Source organism: Vulpes vulpes, chromosome 2 (assembly GCF_048418805.1).
Source record: "Vulpes vulpes isolate BD-2025 chromosome 2, VulVul3, whole genome shotgun sequence".
NCBI classification, from domain to species: Eukaryota; Metazoa; Chordata; class Mammalia; order Carnivora; family Canidae; genus Vulpes; species Vulpes vulpes.
The window spans coordinates 154,038,752-154,057,761 of record NC_132781.1 but is presented as its reverse complement, the minus strand read 5'-3'; the positions used below and the strand labels follow the sequence as shown (position 1 = coordinate 154,057,761).

The following is a 19,010-nucleotide window of genomic DNA, read 5'->3' as shown; positions in this document are numbered from 1 at the left end:
GTTAGGTATTTTATTCATCTGAGGCTTATTTTGTTCAAAGGGAAGGAGAATATGTGATGCTTACTTGAAGCCAAGGGGACATGAAGGAAGTCGGAGGGAGCAGTTCCTTTCTACACTGCCTTCCCCACTACTTCCTCCACTGTCAAGTTTGGAATATTCTAATAAGGATCAGCTTTGTAATTCAAATCAAACCCCTTGTTGCTTTTCTGCTTCCTACTTTCTATATCATTTGATTCGTCCCACTTCCAAAATGGCTTTCATCTCTACTACATCCTTCTTAAAAATATGCCACTGTGCTCTCTTACATTTCAAATACATTACCGTCTTCTGTAGGACTCAAAATGAGTGCAGCTTAAATGCAACCTCTTTTTTTTTAAGCATTTAAATTTCTGAGGGGCTCCTCTTAAGTGTTCTTCCCCTAGTAGACCAGGGAGCTTCAAAGCATAATGGAAATTACATGGGCATTGGAACACGGGTGCTGGGTTTAAATCTTACTCTACCTCTTGATAAGTGAATGACATAACTTGCAGAGCCTCAGCTTTCTGAAGGGCTGGGCACTGGGGATATAGCAATGAATAAAGATGTAAACAGTTTCTGCCCTCATGGAGCTCACAGGCAGGCCACTGGAGAGATGATGGACACAAACCATCGCCCAGATGAACAGTTACAAGAGCTGGATAAATGCCATACATAGGAGTGCATACTCGAGTCAGACTGCATAGAGCTGGATTTTAGCTCTGCCATTTGATGTCTCTTTGCCTCAGTTTCCTCATCTATAAAATGCAGGAGGAGGAGGAGGAGAATTCCCACATCATAGGGTCATTGTGATAAATAAGTCAATGTACCTGGAATAGTACCTGGCATGAGTGTATTAACTACTGTAATTAGTAACCTTCTTAGAAGAAAGTGACAAAAAGGCAAGTATGGAGTGTGTTGAGAATCTAGGAATTGGGGGGCAGGGTTGGGTCTGATGTAGGGGGTGCGGGCCAGGGAAAGCTTTGTGAGGAAGTGGGGACCTCAAGACTGAACAGAGAAGGGCACCTGGGTGGCTCAGTAGTTGAGTGTCTGTCTGCCTTTGGCTCAGGTCATGATCCCGGGGTCCCAGGATCAAGTCCCACATCCGGCTCCCTGCAGCGAGCCTGCTTCTCCCTCTGCCTGTGTCTCTGCCTCTCTGTGTCTCTCATGAATAAATAAATAAAATCTTAAAAAAAAAAAAAAAAAGTGAACAGGGAGCAGGAGAAGCACAGCAAGGGAAGTGGCCTGAGGCAGGCAGGAGTTGGTTGGATCTAGAAACTGAGTTTAGCAAGGAAGGCTGTGCTGTAATGTGGAAGTGTCCAGCCATAGGCAAGGCGGGCCCTCTGACTGAGGGGCATGATGCCAAGACCCCCGGTGCGGCCACTGCAGAGCTTGGTGCATCTCCTGTCAGAGAACCTGGAGGTAGAGGGTGCTGTGCCTGCTTCACAGTTGTCCTCTGTTCCTGGGGCTAACACTCAGGGGTCCAGCCTCCCAGAAAAATATTCCAACTCAAGAGGTGCAGCCTTAGTACAAAATCAGCAGCCTCTCGGGCTGCTGTGGGCCACTGCTGTACACACAGCATGGCTCCTGCAGGTGACCCCTTTGCCTGTCATACCCTCATAAACAGAATCCCTTTTCCAAAACCTGTAAAAGCATGGCCTACAGGCCACATGCAGCCCGCCACCCGTTCTTTTACCACCCATGGCCTAAGAATGGTTTATTATAGTTTTCCACATTAAAAACAAAAAACAACGGAGACAGCCTGTGGCTCACAGTGCCTTACATATTTACTGTCTGGCCCTCGACAGGAAAAGCTCCTACCCTGACAGTCCAACAAAGCCAGAGCCCCACACACTGGGGATCGGCCCTCCACGAGGGCGTTGGGGTGTTGTGTTAGGGGAGCCCTCCCCGCTCACTAACGGCAGGTCTTTTTGATCTTCCAGGACAAATTCTTCAGAAAGACCAGGAGATCAAGGACCTTAAACAGAAGATAGCCGAAGTCATGGCCGTCATGCCCAGCATAACGTACAGTGCTGCTGCCAGCCCCCTGAGCCCCGTTTCCCCCCACTACTCTTCCAAATTCGTGGAGACCAGCCCCTCTGGACTCGACCCCAATGCCTCTGTTTACCAGCCCCTGAAGAAGTGAAGGCCAGCTGCGGGTTTTGTCCAACCATTGGGGTTAACCAGAAGGCATCACCAAGGAGCATCTCTGGCAGTCACGATAAAAAAAAAAAAAAGTTTCTATTGTATTTTGTGGGACTGTACATGTTGTCGTTTTTAAAACGGGGGTGGGTGGGTGGGAGATAACATCCAAGTCTGATTAGAACTGCCCATCAGTTTTTCTTGTAAATTTTTAGAAGATCTCACAGACTTTGCAGTTTATTTTTCTCGGCCAATACATTAAAACCACTCTTGGATTTCAAGTAGCCAATTTTGCCTTTTATGTATTCTTAACAGTTTCCTCTTGAAGGAAAAAAAAAAGGCAGGGTTTTTGCTTTCGATTCTTTCTGTTTTGTCCTTAAATAAGCAAGCAAAACCTGCACATCAGATTCACATGGGATGATAATGAAAACGACTCATTTCTAGAGTGGAAGGGTTAATAACCTCACACAGCTTTGATTTTAGAGCTGCTTCACAGAACATGATTCTTGATATTACAGAAAACAAAAGTTGATTACCCCTCCAAGGACCAAACAAATTCCGGGAGTGTCATTTAAGCCAAGGGGAGCCAGGTGATGAGACTAGCTATGAGAGCATCTCTGGGGTGGTGTTTGAAACGTTCCTATTCCCCTCGGGTGTTCAGTCCCAGAAAATTGCTTAGCAGTGCCTTGGGAAAAGACATTTCAAGAGGAAACTTGATGATTTGAAACTATTTTCCCCCTTTCCCGTCATCTGTTTCCTATGTCGAGCTCACTGCGGATCCTGCTGTCCAGCCGGTGGGGTAGCTGGGCTCTGCGTGACCACCATGGCTCCAGCCCCTGGGTCCTTTCAGAGAAAGCGCCACGGTGTTCTGGACTCTTCTTGAGGCAAGCACCATGGGGCAGGGGATGCTGGGCGGCTTGTGTGCCAGAGACTGCCATGACAGCTAATGGAAGCTGCCGTTCTAGGTTTGGGTTTTATTTTATGTTTTAAAAAATTCCATTTCATTTAACTGTGCTTTCCTCTCTTCATCATCTTATGTTTGATGATTTCAAAGAAACTTGACTATTCCTCAGCTCTTGTGCCAAGGAGGGTTGTTTTGGGTTGTTTTTTTTTTTTAAGAGTTTTAAACTCAAAACTGCACAAAGATTTCAGTTTCAAGTGTATTTTAGACACTTGTAGAAAAGTGTTTGCACTGGCAACTTTTGGAAGTGTTTAAGAATCAGGGTGGGGGCGGGGGGGTCTGGGAGAGGGTGGGGCAAAGCAAAATTGTATTGGGAAACTAGGAAAATTAAGAAACCAAATAGATTGGTTTTGCTTCTTTGCCATGGATTCTAGAAGGACATGGTTCCTCCCAAATTTCTTGTTAATTGGCATGTGTGTCATATTTAAAGCAGATTAAGTAGGACAAGCAAGTCAGCAAAATAGAAGTATTAAAAAGAATCATCCTTTTAATCACAGATCTTATTTTGGGGAAAAAAAAGACAAAACTTCTAGCTTTAGCCAGGTGTGCATGTTGCTGCCATTTTGCATTTTTGAATCATCTTGTGTAATTGTCACCATGGAAGTGTTACTCAGAATTGTCGTAGGTTTTTTTTCATCTTTGTGCAAAAACATGGAAAATTGTCCCTGACTTTGTGTTGAGGTTTGCCCCATTTTGCTGCCCTTTGGGACACTATTTTCGTTAAACACATGGTCTTGGCTGCATTCTTTTTTTTTTTTTTCCTGTGGGGTTCAAAAGAATAAACATTTTCTTACAGATAAAACTAGTTTTCTGCCTTTTTAAACTTTGCAGGAGGGACAACAAGGTAGATTGTTCTGGAAGGGCCCTCCATGGTTGCTCTTGCTGTCTCCTTACCTCGGCGCCTTGTCAGGGGCCAGTGCCCCATGCTGGGGGCAGAAACAGGATGTGGTATGAATCCACACAGGGTCTCAAGCTGGTTTTAGTTCTAGTCCAACTTACTACACGAAGTATGCATTCTCGTTCTCTCTCCCTCATTCCTCCCTCCCCCCTTCCCTCCCTCCATCTTTCTCTCCCCACCCCACCCCCCACTTTCTTTCTCCCTCACCTCTAGTTAGAACCAAGGCAGAGTTGTTTTCTGAAACCCTCCTCTCCTGAAAAAGCAAGTTAGGGGTGGGGTTGGAAGGTAGTTGGCAAGAAAATCTTTTGAGAGCAAATTTCCTTCCCATTTTCTGGAATCTTTTGGGGCCACTTTGTGAACAGTAGCCTGTTGGATTCCCTATCTGCTCTAGATCCTGAACTGATCTCCAAGATAGCCACTTCTAAGTCCTCCTGTGTTTCTAGAAGCTTCATCCGTTTTCATCTTGAGATGCCAGATGCTTTTCTTGGTCCCTGCTTCCCTCTCTTGGCCATTGTTACAATTGATCTTGGCTCTGGTTTTGGAAAATTCTCCTCTTGGCACCTCACCGTCTGTCCCTGTTGCCGGATAGCCTTCCTGAGCCTCAGCCACTCAGGCTCTCGCAGACACACCACACTTGATGCCATGAGCAGAGCACATACACCACCACCCCCTTGGCTTTTGCCTTCGCCTTCCCTGGAGGAACGTGTCCGCCTGAAGCATTCTCACTGGCATGTTCTCATCCCCCAGGAAAATCTCCAGTTGTTGTGTTCGTTGCTTTAGACCCATGACGAAGGGGTTCCACTTCTCAGTACACCATAATTTATTACATCCCAGAAAGCCGTGTTTGCCATTCTGGATGTTAAATATTTACAGAAGGAGTGGGCTGGGTATATTTTCACTGGCTGAATAATCTCTCTTTATTGACATCCCCCAACTTGACAAGGAAATAGCTGTTGTGTGTCGTTCTCTATGATAATCTTTCCAGGAGATCCTATAAAGTGAGAATGAACAATTCCTCATGGCTCCAGACAGGAATGGTCCTGTCTCCTACCATCACAGCTCACTGAGCTCTGTTCATGGGGCAATGCAAGCCACCAGGAGAGCTGAACCTTCTCCCGGTTGCTATCAGATTGCTTCTTCCAAAAGTCACATCCCACTAGAGGGAGCTGAAGAGGTAAGCCGGGGCCCACCCAGGATCCAGTTTCAGTGAAGCCCATCTAGTAAAGCGTTGCCAGGCGGGCCCGGCTGTGGCATCTAGCCCTGGTTGGGTTTAAGGACCGCCCACTAAGTGCCTGGTCTTCTGTTTCCTCAATGCCTTTACTGCTGAGCTGGCTTCCTCGTGGCCTGTGGCACTTGCCCAAGGGTCCTCCTCTCTGCTGGCTCTGGTCTGCTCCTGGCCATGCAAAGCCTGGTGGCTTAGGCAAACCCTCTAGATGGGATGGGAATCTGCTCCCAGCTTTGGAGCCACCAGCACTGTGACTTCTGGGGAGGGTGTGGCTTCCTTACCTTTAAGAAGTATTGTTCCTTGCTGCCCTGCCTCCTGGAAGGAGTTGCTATGGGAACTAGGTGAGCTGACATGAAAGAGTGTTCTGCAAACTATCCAGGGCCTCCCAAAAGCAAGTCCAGAACTGTAGCAAGGAGTCATGGTGGGGCAAGGACCATCCCCCCCACAGCCTGACCCCTGAGAGTTCTCCCTAGCCCCCCCCCCACTCCAATCTGAATCTGCATTTTAACAAGATCTCTAGATAGTTCTGTTGCTTTGCAGCGTTAACTGTGTAGAAGCCCCATCCTGAGCTGCCTTTCCTAACCTGAAGACTAAAACACTGTCACTCTCTCTCTTCTAGATCAGAAAGAGCCAACCCTCAGACTTTGAAAATCCAGAGTTAGGAGCTTAGTGGATGAGGGGCAAGCCGGAGAGGAAGAGCCCAAAGCTTTATACATTTTGCTTAATTTGTTTATTTTCCCCTCCCCCGTTGGAATGCAAGCGCAGTGAGGGCAGGGATGTTCATTTGTTTATTTATTGCTGGAACCCTGGAACCCAGAACAATGACTGCTACCCAGTAGGGTCTCGGTAAACATTTATGAATAAGGTTAGTAGGTTAGACATGTGATCTGAAATACTGTCTCTTAACAGAGCACGTCTGGAACAGAACTGTTAGAATGACAGTGTGCACAGAACTGTTTCTAGGAGACGGGAAAACTTGAAGTGGCATGTTTACCATGACATCTTCCATCTGCCTGTCTGGTTTCTGCGGAAAACTTGTTTTCTTGTCAGATTTTTCTCTACAAACGCCTGCCTGACTTTGCCAGGTGCAAAGATCTCCTAAACAGCTGGATGCACAGAGAAAACTCACTTCTCTGTAAGGGAAGCCTCACTGCAGGGAACCTGCTGGGCCCATCCATCCATCCATCCATCGGTCACCCAGTTGGAGCCGTAGTCCCGATTTCCCCAAATGCTGGCACTACTGCATCTTGAGTCACTGTGGGGATTTTTCATTTTGACAGTAATCGAATTATAAAGCATTTCCTCCAGGAAGGTTAAATGAATGTCTCAAAGATCTCCTTCCACCTGACTACAGAGGCCACCCTTCTCGTCTTGTCTCCCTCCTTCCTTGGGCTTCCTCTGTTCCTGCTTTATTCCTGTCTGAATGCTTGCTTTTCACTCCTCTGCCTTTGTCAGAGGTTCAAATCTTAACATCCCTTCAGGGATGGGCTTCATAGGGTTCTGGAATCCTCCTGCCAGCTACCTTAAGAATCCCAGGCTCAGCTTCACACAGTGCACGTGGCCTTTTAAGCACCACGCAAGAAGCCTGGATGGTTTGTTTACTCTGGAGACAGCCAAGCTGGCCCCTGTTTCCTAACTATGCAGCACCAGGTGCCTTAGGGTCAAGAGGGAGTCCAGACTGTGCTCCAGTGACCTTAATGAGATGCGTCTGGCCTCCCTCTTGTCCTTGGAAGCCTTTGCTGTCATTACACGCTATCGGGTACCAGGCCCCTACTTATCTAGAACAATGGTTCTCAAACTTCAGGGTTCATTAGAACCACCAGAATGGCTTGTTAAAACCTAGATTGCCAGATCCCATCCTCAGCGATTCTGACTCAGGAAGTCTAGGCTGGGGTCTGGGAAAATGTGTTTCTAACAAGTTCCCAATTGAGGTGGGGTCCTGAGGCCCCACCCTGGGAACCACTGACTTAAGAGCAAAGACTGGCCCTGGGGCCCAGCCCTGCCTGAAGCCATCCCCTCCAGCTGCCACCAGAGGGCACCTGCGGCCTTAGCAAGGGGTCTTTCCTCGTCTCCAGCAGCCACTCTTCTCGACAGCTGAGGTTCTTCCCTGAAGATTTCTTTCTAATTGTGATTTTTGTTATGTATTAGGAAGAAGAGATGTTGATCCAAAAAATGAGGTAGGTTCTCAAAATCTGTCCCTTGACAAATATCAAAGGTCAGATGGACAAGCCTTTTGGTTTTTTTGGTTTTGGGGGGGTTTTGGGGGTTTTGGGGTTTTTTTTGTGTTTTGTTTTGTTTTGTTTTGTTTTGTTTTGTTTTGTTTTGTTTTGTTTTTTTGGACAAGCCTTTTGAAAGTGTTGGATATCCCAGTCTCGAGAAATGGAACTTTGCCCCTGAGAGGGGACTTCCTCCTCAGCACGCTGATGTAGGGACTTGCTTTCAGAATATCCTGAAATCATTCCATATTCAGACCCCAAGGGACAGTTAAGACTATAGGTGATTTTCATTTTCTTCTTTATACTTTATGTTCCAATTTTTAAAAAAATATATTTTATTTATTTATTCATGAGAGACACAGAAAGAGAGGCAGAGGGAGAAGCAGGCTCCATGCAGGGAGCCCGATATGGGACTCGATCCCGGGTCTCCAGGATCATGTCCTGGGCTGAAGGCAGGTGCTCAACCGCTGTGCCACCCAGGCAGCCCTGTATTCCAAATTTTCTACGATAAACTTAATATTACTTTTATAAGAAACTATACTTGTTTTTAAAACACATTTTAAATATAATTAAAAGCCAAAAAGCAACTAAAAAAAAAAAAAGACACAACCACCAAGGGAGATCTTGAGGTGAGCAGCTTAGGATAAAGAGAACCCCCAACTGGAACTTGCCCCCCACATGTTGGTTCTGCCCAGGTGACTACCTGAGTGTGAGGGGAGGGGGGGGCCCAGTAAGCCGTGTGTGCTCGGGGAGGCCCAGCTAGGACCAAGGGACAGATGATGACGTGCAAGGGCTCCGTCACCTCTAGTGCACCTATTGCCAGGGCCTGTGGCCCGACGCCCAATCCAAGCCTGGCACCACATCCCATTCAGAGCCACTGTTCTGCACCAGGGCCTCCCCAGGGCCAAGCAGAGGGGAGCAGGCCAGAGATGGTAAAACTTAGAGACTTTATGGCCCCGGGGTTCCTATTTGGTGGCCTGCAGACATCTTGCTTGGCCTGCCTAGAATTCAATAAGTTTGAACGAAACATTGAAAAATTAGGAGGTTTCCTACTATCCAGATTTTTTTTGTTGTTTTCTGCTAAAATATCTGTAGATCTGAAATCCTAGGGCTGGTCTCCCTCCTATGGAGTGTGGAGCTTGGGAGAAGTCGGCCTCAGGTCTCAACCCTGGTTACTCATTACAAGCACTTAGGGAGCTCTTAAAAATGCCCCCCCTCTGGGGCTGGCCCCCAAAGAGCCCGATTTAATGGGGAACAGCAATGCTGTTGTTGTTGTTGTCGTTGAACTGCCCAGAGATTTCTCATGTGCAGTCAACATAGAGATACTGGGAAGTGGAGTGCAGTAGGAGGAAGCCTCAGTCCTGGCTGGGGCCTGGGCCCCAGAGGGCATCTGTGGGCCAGGAGCTGGGCCAGGACGCAAGGTGTCTCGCTGGCCAAACAGATGTAAGGGAAGGGGGTCTGTCTTCCCACCTTCCCTGTGGAGACCCTTGTCAGCTCTCTTCGTCCTTGTGACCCCTTGGGTCCTTGTCCTGATTCTCCTTGCCAACCACATCTGTCCCACTGACTTTTAAATCCTTGGCCCTCTGGTTCCCAAAAAGAAATTCCGCTAGCATCATTTCAAATTCGTTATTATGCATCCTCTTCTTATCTGATGTACTTTATTTTGCAAGCCACAGGAATGGGCCGTGGCCAGTATAAATCCAAAAGGGAACTGAGAGGATATGGGGTGGTCTGGAAGCTGAGAAGCCAGCTGGGAGAGATAGGAGCCGGCCAGCTGGGGCTCTCAGAGGCAGAAGCTGCTCAGCGGGCTGGGCCTGCCCTGGGGTGAAGGAATCCTTGATCCAGCCTGTCTTGAGTGAGAGTCAGGAGCTGCGGGGGACTTGTATCATTGTTCCCAATTATCCACCCCGTCCCCACTGAGAGGACGACACATCCACCCTCCCGGGTGTCAGAACTGGCTTACGGAGCGGGAGTGGACATCATAGGTGCCCGATCCGAGCAGAAGTTTTAAAATGCACCTGGGTGTTCAGGTTAGCTCCTTGTTGTCTCCGCGAGGTGAACAGTATTTCACAGACAGGGGCCATCCCCTGGCTGAGAGCTGAGCAGGGTCAAAGCCGACCCTCATGCCCACAAGCCAAAAACAAAACAAAAAACAAGAGTGCCCAGGTCAGTTATGCAGCTGACTCTTGATTTTGGCTCAGGTCATGATCTCAGGGTCCTGGGATAGAGCACTGCATAGGGCTTCACTCTTAGCGGAGTGTCTGCTTGGGATTCTCTCTCTTTCCCTTTGCCCCTCCTCTCACTCATGTTCTCTCTCTCTCTCTCTCTCTCTTTCTCTCTCTCTCTCTTTCTCTCTCAAATAAATAAGTAAATCTTAAAAAAAAAAAAAAAAACAACTAAAACCAACCAAACAAAACCCTGAGACTTGGGGGCTATTTGTTACCATCGCAAAAGCTGACCAATACAAAGAGAATCCAAGCTTGTGTCCTATGCCCTCCCCTTGGCTGCACCCTGGCATGGAGAGCAAGAGCCTGGAGAAGGAGGTGCCGGGCGCTCAGCTCCACGTGGAGCACCTGTGCCCCCAGGCTGCCCACATGAGCAGAGAGGTTACAGAAGAGAAACCAAGGGTGTTGCTGGGCTGGAGATCAAGCCCCCCGACAGCCACCGCGCCAGCCGTTCTAGGAGCCAAACCCCAGGGCAGCGAGTCCTGCCTTCCCAGCGCCCTGGCCCCTCCAGTATCCTCCTCTGCCACCCGCTCCACGTTTTAAGGATTTGGCCCACAAACAAAAGTAACTGCAGTGTTAACTGGATGGTACGCGTGTCCTGTTAGTTGGGAATGCAGCTGCTCAGAGACGCTCTGCGCGACCGCCGCGGCCAGTGGGGCTGAAGAGCAAGAGAATTCAACCTTTCGGGTGACCCGTGCAGCCTTTTTGAAATCTCACAACTAGCGTGGGAGCACGTGCTGCCGCCTCGAGGCCTCTGGACGTGCGGCTGGGGAGCTGGCCCCGAACCCGCGCCCTCTCCTGAGTGCGTCCTTCCAGCCGGTCCCTGGGAGCCAACAATGCGTCAAGCCCCAGAACTGGCCCGGCAGGCGCCCGCCGCCCCCTGGGGAAGGGCCTGGGGGACAAGGCTGCTCCGCCCACGGGTCAGCCCTGACTGGGAATCATCTGAATGGAGGGGTTTGCTGTGACCCCACCACCCGATGCGTCCTGCTGGAGACAGCGGGAGGCCGCATCACCTACACTCCCCGTGCCTCACTCTCCCCATCTGTCAAATGGGGAGATGAAGAAGGCTCCGGCCACAGGGTTGCTGGGGGAGCTCAGAGGGCCCCCCCACCCCTGCCAGGCTCTGCGCCGGTTAGCACTTGACCTCTCGTCCCTAGTCCTCACCACCGATGCAAGAGGAACATTCGAGAAGTGGGCTGGGGACGCTGCTACAAAGATGACGGCAGCCGTGTGTTAAGTGACCGTGTGCACGCGTGGGCGTGCCAGCATTCACCCAGCCTCGCCCCGGGGGATCTCCCCTCCCTGGCTTCTAGAGTCTTCCCTTCTGTTTCTTTGCTGACAACTCCCACATTCATAATCTGCAGCTTAGACCTCCCTCCTCAGCTCCAGACTTGTATTTCCACCTCCTGACATCTCTGGGATGCCTCGTGGCACCTCTGACTCAACGTGTTTAAACTGAATTCCTAACTTGACCCAAACCTGTCTTCCTCCATCCTCCCAGTTGCTCAGCCTGTCCTGGATCCCTCTTTCCCACCCCACATCTGACATCCAGTCAGCTCTGCCTCCTACAAAATATTCCCGGGACTTCACCTGTTCTCATCTCCTCCACTGCTACCACCCTGACCTGACTCACCATCCTCTCTCCCCTGGACTTCTACAGGAACCTCCTCACTTGTCTTTCTGCTCAGCTTCTGCCCCATGGGGTCCGTTTTCAACAAAGCAGCCAGAAGGATGCTGGGAGAACACAAGTCCAAAGATGTCAAAGCCCTCAGCGGTTCCACACCCATCTCAGAGCAAAGGATGGCGTCCCTAGGATGTCCCACCGGCCTGCACACAATCACCCCCACCTACTCTGTCCTCCTCACCTCCCACTCTCCCTTAAGCAACGCCACCTTGCTAACCCCAGCAGGCGCACTGCTGCCTCGGAGCTTTTGCACTTGCGGCCCCCCTTTCAGATCAACGTTTTATTTGGGAATAGTTTTAGTATTACAGAAAAACTGATAGTACAGAAGTTCTTGTGTCCCACACCCCACAGGCAGTTTTTCCTATTATTAACATCTTACAGGGGCACCTGTGGGGCTCAGTCGGTTGGGTATCTGCCTTCAGCTCAGGTCATGATCCCAGGGTCCTGAGGTCAAGCCCCAGGTCGGGCTCCCTGCTCAGCGGGGAGTCTGCTTCTCCCGCTCCCTCTCCACTCCCCCTGCTTGTGCCTGCTCTCTCACTCTCTCTCTGTCAAATAAATAAATAAAATCTTTTTTAAAAATCTTGCATTAGGGACACGTGGGTGGCTCAGTGGTTGGGCATCTGCCTTCAGCTCAGGGCGTGATCCTGAAGTACCAGGATCGAGTCCCACATCGGGCTCCTCGCATGGAGCCTGCTTCTCCCTCTGTGTCTCTGCCTCTCTCTCTCTCTCTATGTCTATCATGAATAAATAAATAAAATCTTCAAAAAAATCTTGCATTAATATGGTACATTTGTTATAAATAATGAGTCAATATTGATACATTATTTTTTAAGATTTTATTTATTTATTTATTCATGAGGGACCGGGGGGGGGGGCAGAGACACAGGCAGAGGGAGAAGTAGGCTCCCTGCAGGGAGCTCCATGTGGGACTCGATCCCAGGACCCCAGGATCACGCCCTGGGTGGAAGGCAGGTGCTCAACCACTGAGCCCCCAGGCATCCCTGATATGTTATTATTAACTAGAGTCCATAGTTAGGTCAGATTACCTCGGTTTTTACCTGGTGTCCTTTTTCTATTCCAGGATCCCATCCAGGATATTTACATTACATTTAGTCGTTACGTCTCTTTAGACTCCTCTTGCCTGTGACAGTTCTATTTTTTTGTTTCTAGAATGTCTGACTCGTTTACCTCCTTCTGATCGTTTCTCAGATGTGACCTTCTAAGAGCTCTTCCCTGGCCAGCTAACCAATTGTCTCTACCTGTCTTCTCTGCTTTCTTCTGCTCAGTATGTATTACTATCTACCCTATTTAAATTTTTTAAAATTATTTTGTGATTTGTCTGTCTCTCCTGACAGAAATGCCAGTTCCATGAAGGCAGATTTTGTCTGTTCCGTTTACAGCTGAATCTCTCATGCTTGGTGCATGGTGGGTGCTCGATAAGTGTTTGCTGGCCATCCAAAGACTGAGCACTAGAATCTGATTAAGAGCCTCCTGCTGCCCTTCCCATCCTTGTTCTGCACGTTCTCCCAACAAGTCGAGAAAATCTCTGAGTGAGCAACTCCCTCGAGCCAGGCCCCATGACTGTATCTGGCTCATTTACTCCCACGACAATCGGGGGATGCTGGTAGTTATCTTGTCCTCGTGGGTGAGGAAACTGAGGCTCAGGGAGGCAGGGTCACACAGGCAGGAAGTGGAGAAGCATTTGGCCCCCAACCTCCCAGCCTCTCTGAGAGCCCCATCCGGTCCCACCTGGGACTCCTCCCGCAGTCAGAGCCAGGGGCTTTGCACACAGGTTTGCAGAGGGAGTGTGACTCCGCGTCATCAGAGCATCGTGCACACGCAAGGAAGGGTCTAGTGGGCAAGGTGCCTTCCTGGGCCTCGCCTCCACTGGACCTTCACCACAGCTCTGTGCAGGTAGCAGACTGAGGCCCTGTCTGAGCTGGGGCACCCACAGCCAGCAAAAGGAGGAGCTAGGCGGGGAGGCCACCTTCTCTGACTCAGAGGGCCCAGCAGCTCCCTTGAGGGGGAGGGGACCTGTCTGCAGGTTCTCAGCTTCAGGCAACAGGAGTGAGTGGGCAGGTGTGGCCACCTCCTGGCATCTACCTGCCTTCTTCCCCCTGAACCATGGCTTTTGTTGAGGGGGATTCGGCCGTCTCACCTGCCCACTTCCCGGGGGGGAGTCAGTCCACCAATGGCATCCTTCAGACCACACTGATTGGTTCAGGGATGGGACCTCAACCCAACAAGGGCCAGAGATTACCCAAGATTAAACACTACCCATCTTCTGAGAAAGAGCACTTCCTTTCTCTCCCACCCAAACTGCCACTGGGTGTGAGCCTATGAAGTTCAAGGTGGAAGGAGCCATTTCTGGTCACTGGGTGTGAGCCTATGAAGTTCAAGGTGGAAGGAGCCATTTCTGGTCGGCTGTCACAGGTCGCCCGGCATTGGGTGAAGAGCCTCATGCAAGGGCTGGCCAGGTGACGAGGGGACGCAGGGCAGTGCTTCCCTGGTGCTTACTGACCACAGGGCCTTGCATGGCCCAGGGATCCCACAGACATCTGGCATCTAGCTGCCGCAAACTTTTCCTAAATAAATGAACAGATGGATGGATGATACCAGCTCTCAGCTCCCCATCCCAAATGTCTCTAAATCCCAGTCCCCTAACATCTAAGTGTAATCCTAGTAGCTACCTGCCTTCTAGAATTATTGTGAGAACTAAACGAGTTACTACATGTCTGACACATAGTAGGTACATAACAAATGTCAGTGATAACTATCATCACCATCATTTCCCTCCGGCACCTCAGTTTCCTCATCTGTGAAATGGGAATTCACTTATTCATTCAACAAACTGCTGGTCATCATCCATGTGCCAGGTATTATGGTTAAGATCTGGGGCAAGTACAGTGATGAATGGGCCATGGTCTCTGCCTTCAGGAATTCACCTAATCGTGTGGCAGGAAGTCAAGAGTTAAAAGCCAATGGGAGGAGAGCCATGGTGTATGGAAAATCCGCTGTACAGATGTGGGGTGTCTTGGGGTGGTAAGCAGCCTCCTCCAGAGTTGGGCTAATTGAGGTGAGGGACGGAAGTTGACTCCATGTCCTCTGATCTTTCCAGTATATTGAGTTGGCATGAAAATATTAGAGATGGGCTGTTGACCCAAGTCAGGTGATTTAAAGTAAGTAAATAGATCAAAGTTGAAGGTCAAGGAAGAAAGAACCAACTTTTATTCAGGTGTTCTTCTCCTAAAATATCACCTTCATTTTTAAAAATTATATGATATAATGTATAAGTCTAATTCTTTAGACTTTTACCTTTTTAGAAATATGAGTGAAATTTTTATTTTAATGGAAGTTACTGTTACGAGCCGCCAAGTTGCACCGCCACCTGGTGGCAGCATACTAAAGTGCCGGGTTTGTTCTATTTTGTTTGAGATCAACAAAACACTGCAAGCTCAATTTGGAGGTGACCAGAGATATCAAAGCCATTCCCCACTTTCCCCTTCTCCCTACCCTTTTGCTAAAACCCAGCCTCCATAGCTGAAGCTCCCAAGTTCCCAGCTTTTTGCCTGAGCCATGGCTGCTCCAGTTTCCCAGCAGAGAAGTCAACCTGTTCCTCCTCCATGTCCTGCTCTTCATTCACCAGCCTTGGGCAGCCTCAGGCCCACCTGTATTCCCTCCAGCTCTACCTCCGCACTAACTGCACAGCCCCCCCACCCCACCCCTGCCCCTGCCCAAGCCCCTCAGCCGTGCCCCCAAGCGGAATGTGGGAATAGGGAGAGAACCTAGCCCAATGGTAACAGTTAAGAGCAAAGGTGCTACAGACTGATTTGGGTTCAAATCCCTGCTGACCACTTACTGCTGTGGGTCTCTGGCTTCTCCAAGGCCTCTATGAGCCCCACTTTCCCCATCAGAGAAATGGGACCAAGTCTGGATTCAAGAGACTTCTCATGCTTTCTACTCCACGTCTCTCTACTCCTCCTGACCCATAGCTGGAGTGAGCAGAGACCAGGAAATGAAGGGCAGGAGCGGGTGGAGAGGAGCCTAGAGGCAGAATGCACCCCACCGCACCCCCACCCCACCCCACCCCACCCCACCCCAGGCCACTGCCTGGAGCTCCTCCCAGGCTCCCGGCCCCCATGGCCCCCATCGTAGTCCTGCACTTGCTCCTCCAGCCTTCCTGGAGCCTGGTTCCGACACCTGCACCACCCGCTCAGGGTCTGAAGGGGCAATGGCTGAGCACAGGGCCATCAGCCCCTCTGTGGCGTCCAGAGGGGACAATGCTTCACCCTCTCAAATGGCTCAAGTGCACTTGGGAAGCGGTTCAGAGCTGGGCTTGCTGGGCCTTGGCAGCCCGCTGGAGCCCTGTCCTGCAGCTTAGGAAGCCGCCTTCCACCCCATGCTGGTGCTGCCTTGACCAAGTCACTTACCCTCTATTGGTAAAAGGGAGCTCTCCAATCAACTCCAGCTGCTAGGGCTGCTGAAGAGCGGGGCAGGGTTGGGGTGTCCTCTCCCCTCCCTACCTCCTTGGGGAACCCCAGGAGCCTGCTTGGAGGCAGAGGCCCTGCTTCCCCAGGGGAAGCAAGTCCCAGCAGAACTCTGTGGTGCTCCCCACACTCGCTGTGGGGAGCAGTGCTAAGTGCTGTATTAATTATTACCAACTCCCCCTGGGAAGCAAATTCAAAGTGAGGTCACCATGGTAACCTAGACGGTGGCAATGTGACCAAATATTTTAAGTGCTCAACGTGTTCCAGGCAAATTACCTCTCAGTGGAAGAGAAAAGAACGGGGCCTCAATCCCACACTTCAGTGGCCCTGGAAGAAAGGCCCAGGAGCTGCGGGGGGGGGGGGGGGGGGGGGGGGGGGGCGGCATCCTTTCTGCAGGAGAGGGCGAGGTGGGGGCAGGGCTGGGAGCTAAGACCAGGTGGAGAGTGCAGGCTGCAGCAGATGACATCCAGGCTTCTGAATGACACCTGGCCAGGGAGCCAGAGGCCCTGGTTTCAGTCCCAGCTCTCCTACCCTCTTGTCTGCAGCCCCCGGCTGGTGCCTTGACCTCTCTGGGCCTCCAGGAACACTTCACCCAGCAGTATCTCTTAAAGGACCAAAGAGATGAGCCAGTGGGTTGTTAACCTCACTTACTGGTGGTGAGGCGACAAAGTGGAGCACAGGGGGGTTGCTAGTCACACCTTCAAGGCAGACAGACTTGGATTCAAATCCCACCACTGGCAACCAGCAGCTGTGTGACCTTGGGCCAGTGGCTTTACCCCTCTGAGCTCTGGCTTCCTTACTATAAGAGTCCCTCCCTAAATAAAATCCTTTAAAAAAAATTAAAAAATTAAAAAAAAAAAAAGGATCCCTGGGTGGCTCAGTGGTTTGGTGCCTGCCTTTGGCCCAGGGCATGATCTTAGAGACCTGGGATCAAATCTTGCATCGGGCTCCCTGCATGGAGCCTGCTTCTCCCTCTGCCTGTGTCTCTGCCTCTGTGTGTGTGTGTGTCTATCATGAATAAATAAATAAAATCCTTAAAAAAAAAAAAAAGAGTCCCTCCCCTTGGTGCGACTGTGAAGCTTAAGTTCACACGATCCATGGAAAGTGCTCAGCACAGCACCCTGCATACAGTAGGCACTAACATCATCGCTGTTGCTGCCACTTACTAAGTGTCCGTGTGCCAGGCTCTGAGTTACACAGGATCTACCATCAAATCGCCACCACGTTCCTCCCACGAGGTGGGTGTTACTACCATCGGCATTTCACCCACGTGGAAACTAAGGTTAGCCAGGGGAGGAGGTGCACAGACGCCCACGGGGTGGGGTCTGCATTCTGACCCAGGTCCCATGGCCTCCAGGACCCAAGCCCCTAGCCCTTCCCTACACGGCTTGAGGATGAAACGGGTCAGGTGCTAGGTGCCCAACACTAGTGTATTGTACACAGTTGGTGCTCACTAGATAGTGAAATAGTGGGCCCCCGTGGGCACATCTGAGTTTCATGTGATGGCCACCGTATTGCCCTTGATCCCTACACCTTCTGGGGTCTGGGATCCTGGGTCTAGAGGGTTCAGGTTCAGGCAGCAATAGGGAATTAATTAGAGGCAGGGTCCCCCTAGGAAGGCCCCCTCTCAGGCCCTTGCCCCAGGGGGGCCCCTGGCCATCTGCATTACAATGGCTCTGCTTGTCCCTGGGCCCCTGGCCAACCTCACACTGTCGGGACACAGGCGGCCAGGAGCTGTCCCTGACCTCATCCTACCCTAGCTACTCTGGCCTTGCAGGGCCCCCACCTACCCTTTCCTGCTGGGTCAGCGTCCCACCCCACCCTGCCCTTACAGCCGCCCCCAGGCAGAACCGCTTTCCCAGGACAGAATGAGGTCAGGCCTGCAGAGTGATAGATGGATTTAATAACCGGCCATTCCTACCGCCAGCCCATTTGCCCTTCACAGTCCCAGGCCCATGTAGGGGCCAGAGGTGGCCTCATCTGCCAGGGGAGAAGAGTCAGAGGGGTAGAGGCCATCCCCCTCACTCCCCTCACCCCCCACCCCAGACAGCTCAGGGCCCTCCAGGAGCTCAGAGCTAAAAACTTGGGACATGGACACCCTCTCTGTAGCCCCTTCTCTTGATGGTCGTATGTCCTTGAGCAGATCCCTGCTCTTCCCTAAGCCTCAGTGTCTCCATCTGCAAAATGGATTGGAAACCCCCCCTTGTTTGCCTCTTGGGGTTCCTGTGGGGACTGAGCCAGCAGCAGACGTGATCTCACTGCGTAAATCTCCATGCACATGCAGGGGTGATTCTGGTTATTGACCATCTTGCCTGCTCTTTGGGTCGGGTCCCCAGAAGCACACCCTGAGATAAGGAGGGGAGACATTCCTTTGGGTAGTGATCCCCAGAAGTACTGATAGGGAAGAGGGGAACTGAGGCAGGGGAGGAAGAATCCAATATGCTAGTAAACAGGCTACAGTGGGAACAGGTGAGGCTCAGCCTCTCTGGAGCCTTCCAGGAGACAGTAGAATGGGCCTCAGATGTGTCCTAATGAAGAGGTGACAGGACGCCTGGGTGGCTCAGGGCATGATCCCGGAGTCCCTGGATCGAGTCCCACATCGGGCTCCCTGCATGGAGCCTGCTTCTCTCTCTGCCTGTGTCTCTGCCTCTCTCTCTCTCTGCACGTCTCTCATGAATTAATTAATTAATTAATTAATTAATACATAAATAAAATCTTAAAAAAAAAAAAGAAGTGAGAAGGCTGGGCTATTTACCCACCAGTTCCCATCCACCCTTCACTGAGAACTGGTCCCAAAGACATCAAGGTCCCAGCTCGCCCAGCCTGCCCTGTGTCCCTGTGTTGGTGAGGATGCCCTCTGGCCAGAGAAAGCCCTCAGAGGGTTGCAGGTACTCACGGGAGGCTGCCCTGTGCTCGGGATGGTGATCCACATACGTGATCTCATTTACTATTGTCCACAATCAGCCTTCTAAAGGGTGTATGATTAGTGGCCCCATTCTGCGGATGAGGAATCTGAGCGTCAAAGAGGTGACATTCACTTGCCCCAGGCCACTCAGCTCAGAAAGGCAAGGATTAGAAGTGGCTGCAGCCTTTGGTCCTTCCTCTCTCTCAGATGGGCAGGACCCATCTGCATGTGAGCTGCACCCAGTAGCAGGCT

General features: G+C 50.7%; 1 protein-coding gene and 1 long non-coding RNA gene across 3 annotated transcripts in view; one reads left to right on the top strand and one right to left on the bottom strand.

Annotated features, from left to right (window-relative positions):
• Positions 1 to 2,441, top strand: part of MACO1 (macoilin 1) — a 59,177-nt gene extending 56,736 nt beyond the window's left edge. The window contains exon 11 of the mRNA XM_072750711.1: positions 1,959 to 2,441. Within this exon, the coding sequence (XP_072606812.1) occupies positions 1,959 to 2,161 (203 nt within the window). The 3' untranslated portion in view covers positions 2,162 to 2,441. The remainder of the gene's footprint in view (positions 1 to 1,958) is intronic.
• The window catches only part of LOC140597983 (uncharacterized), a 49,213-nt gene that overhangs the window by 11,045 nt on the left and 19,158 nt on the right, over positions 1 to 19,010 (bottom strand). The window contains exon 1 of one of the 2 annotated variants that reach the window (XR_012000100.1): positions 15,797 to 15,990. The exons of the other annotated variant lie outside the window; for it this stretch is intronic. This is a non-coding gene — a long non-coding RNA (uncharacterized lncRNA). Of the gene's footprint in view, positions 1 to 15,796; positions 15,991 to 19,010 lie in introns of those variants that run through there. 2 annotated transcript variants of the gene reach the window in all.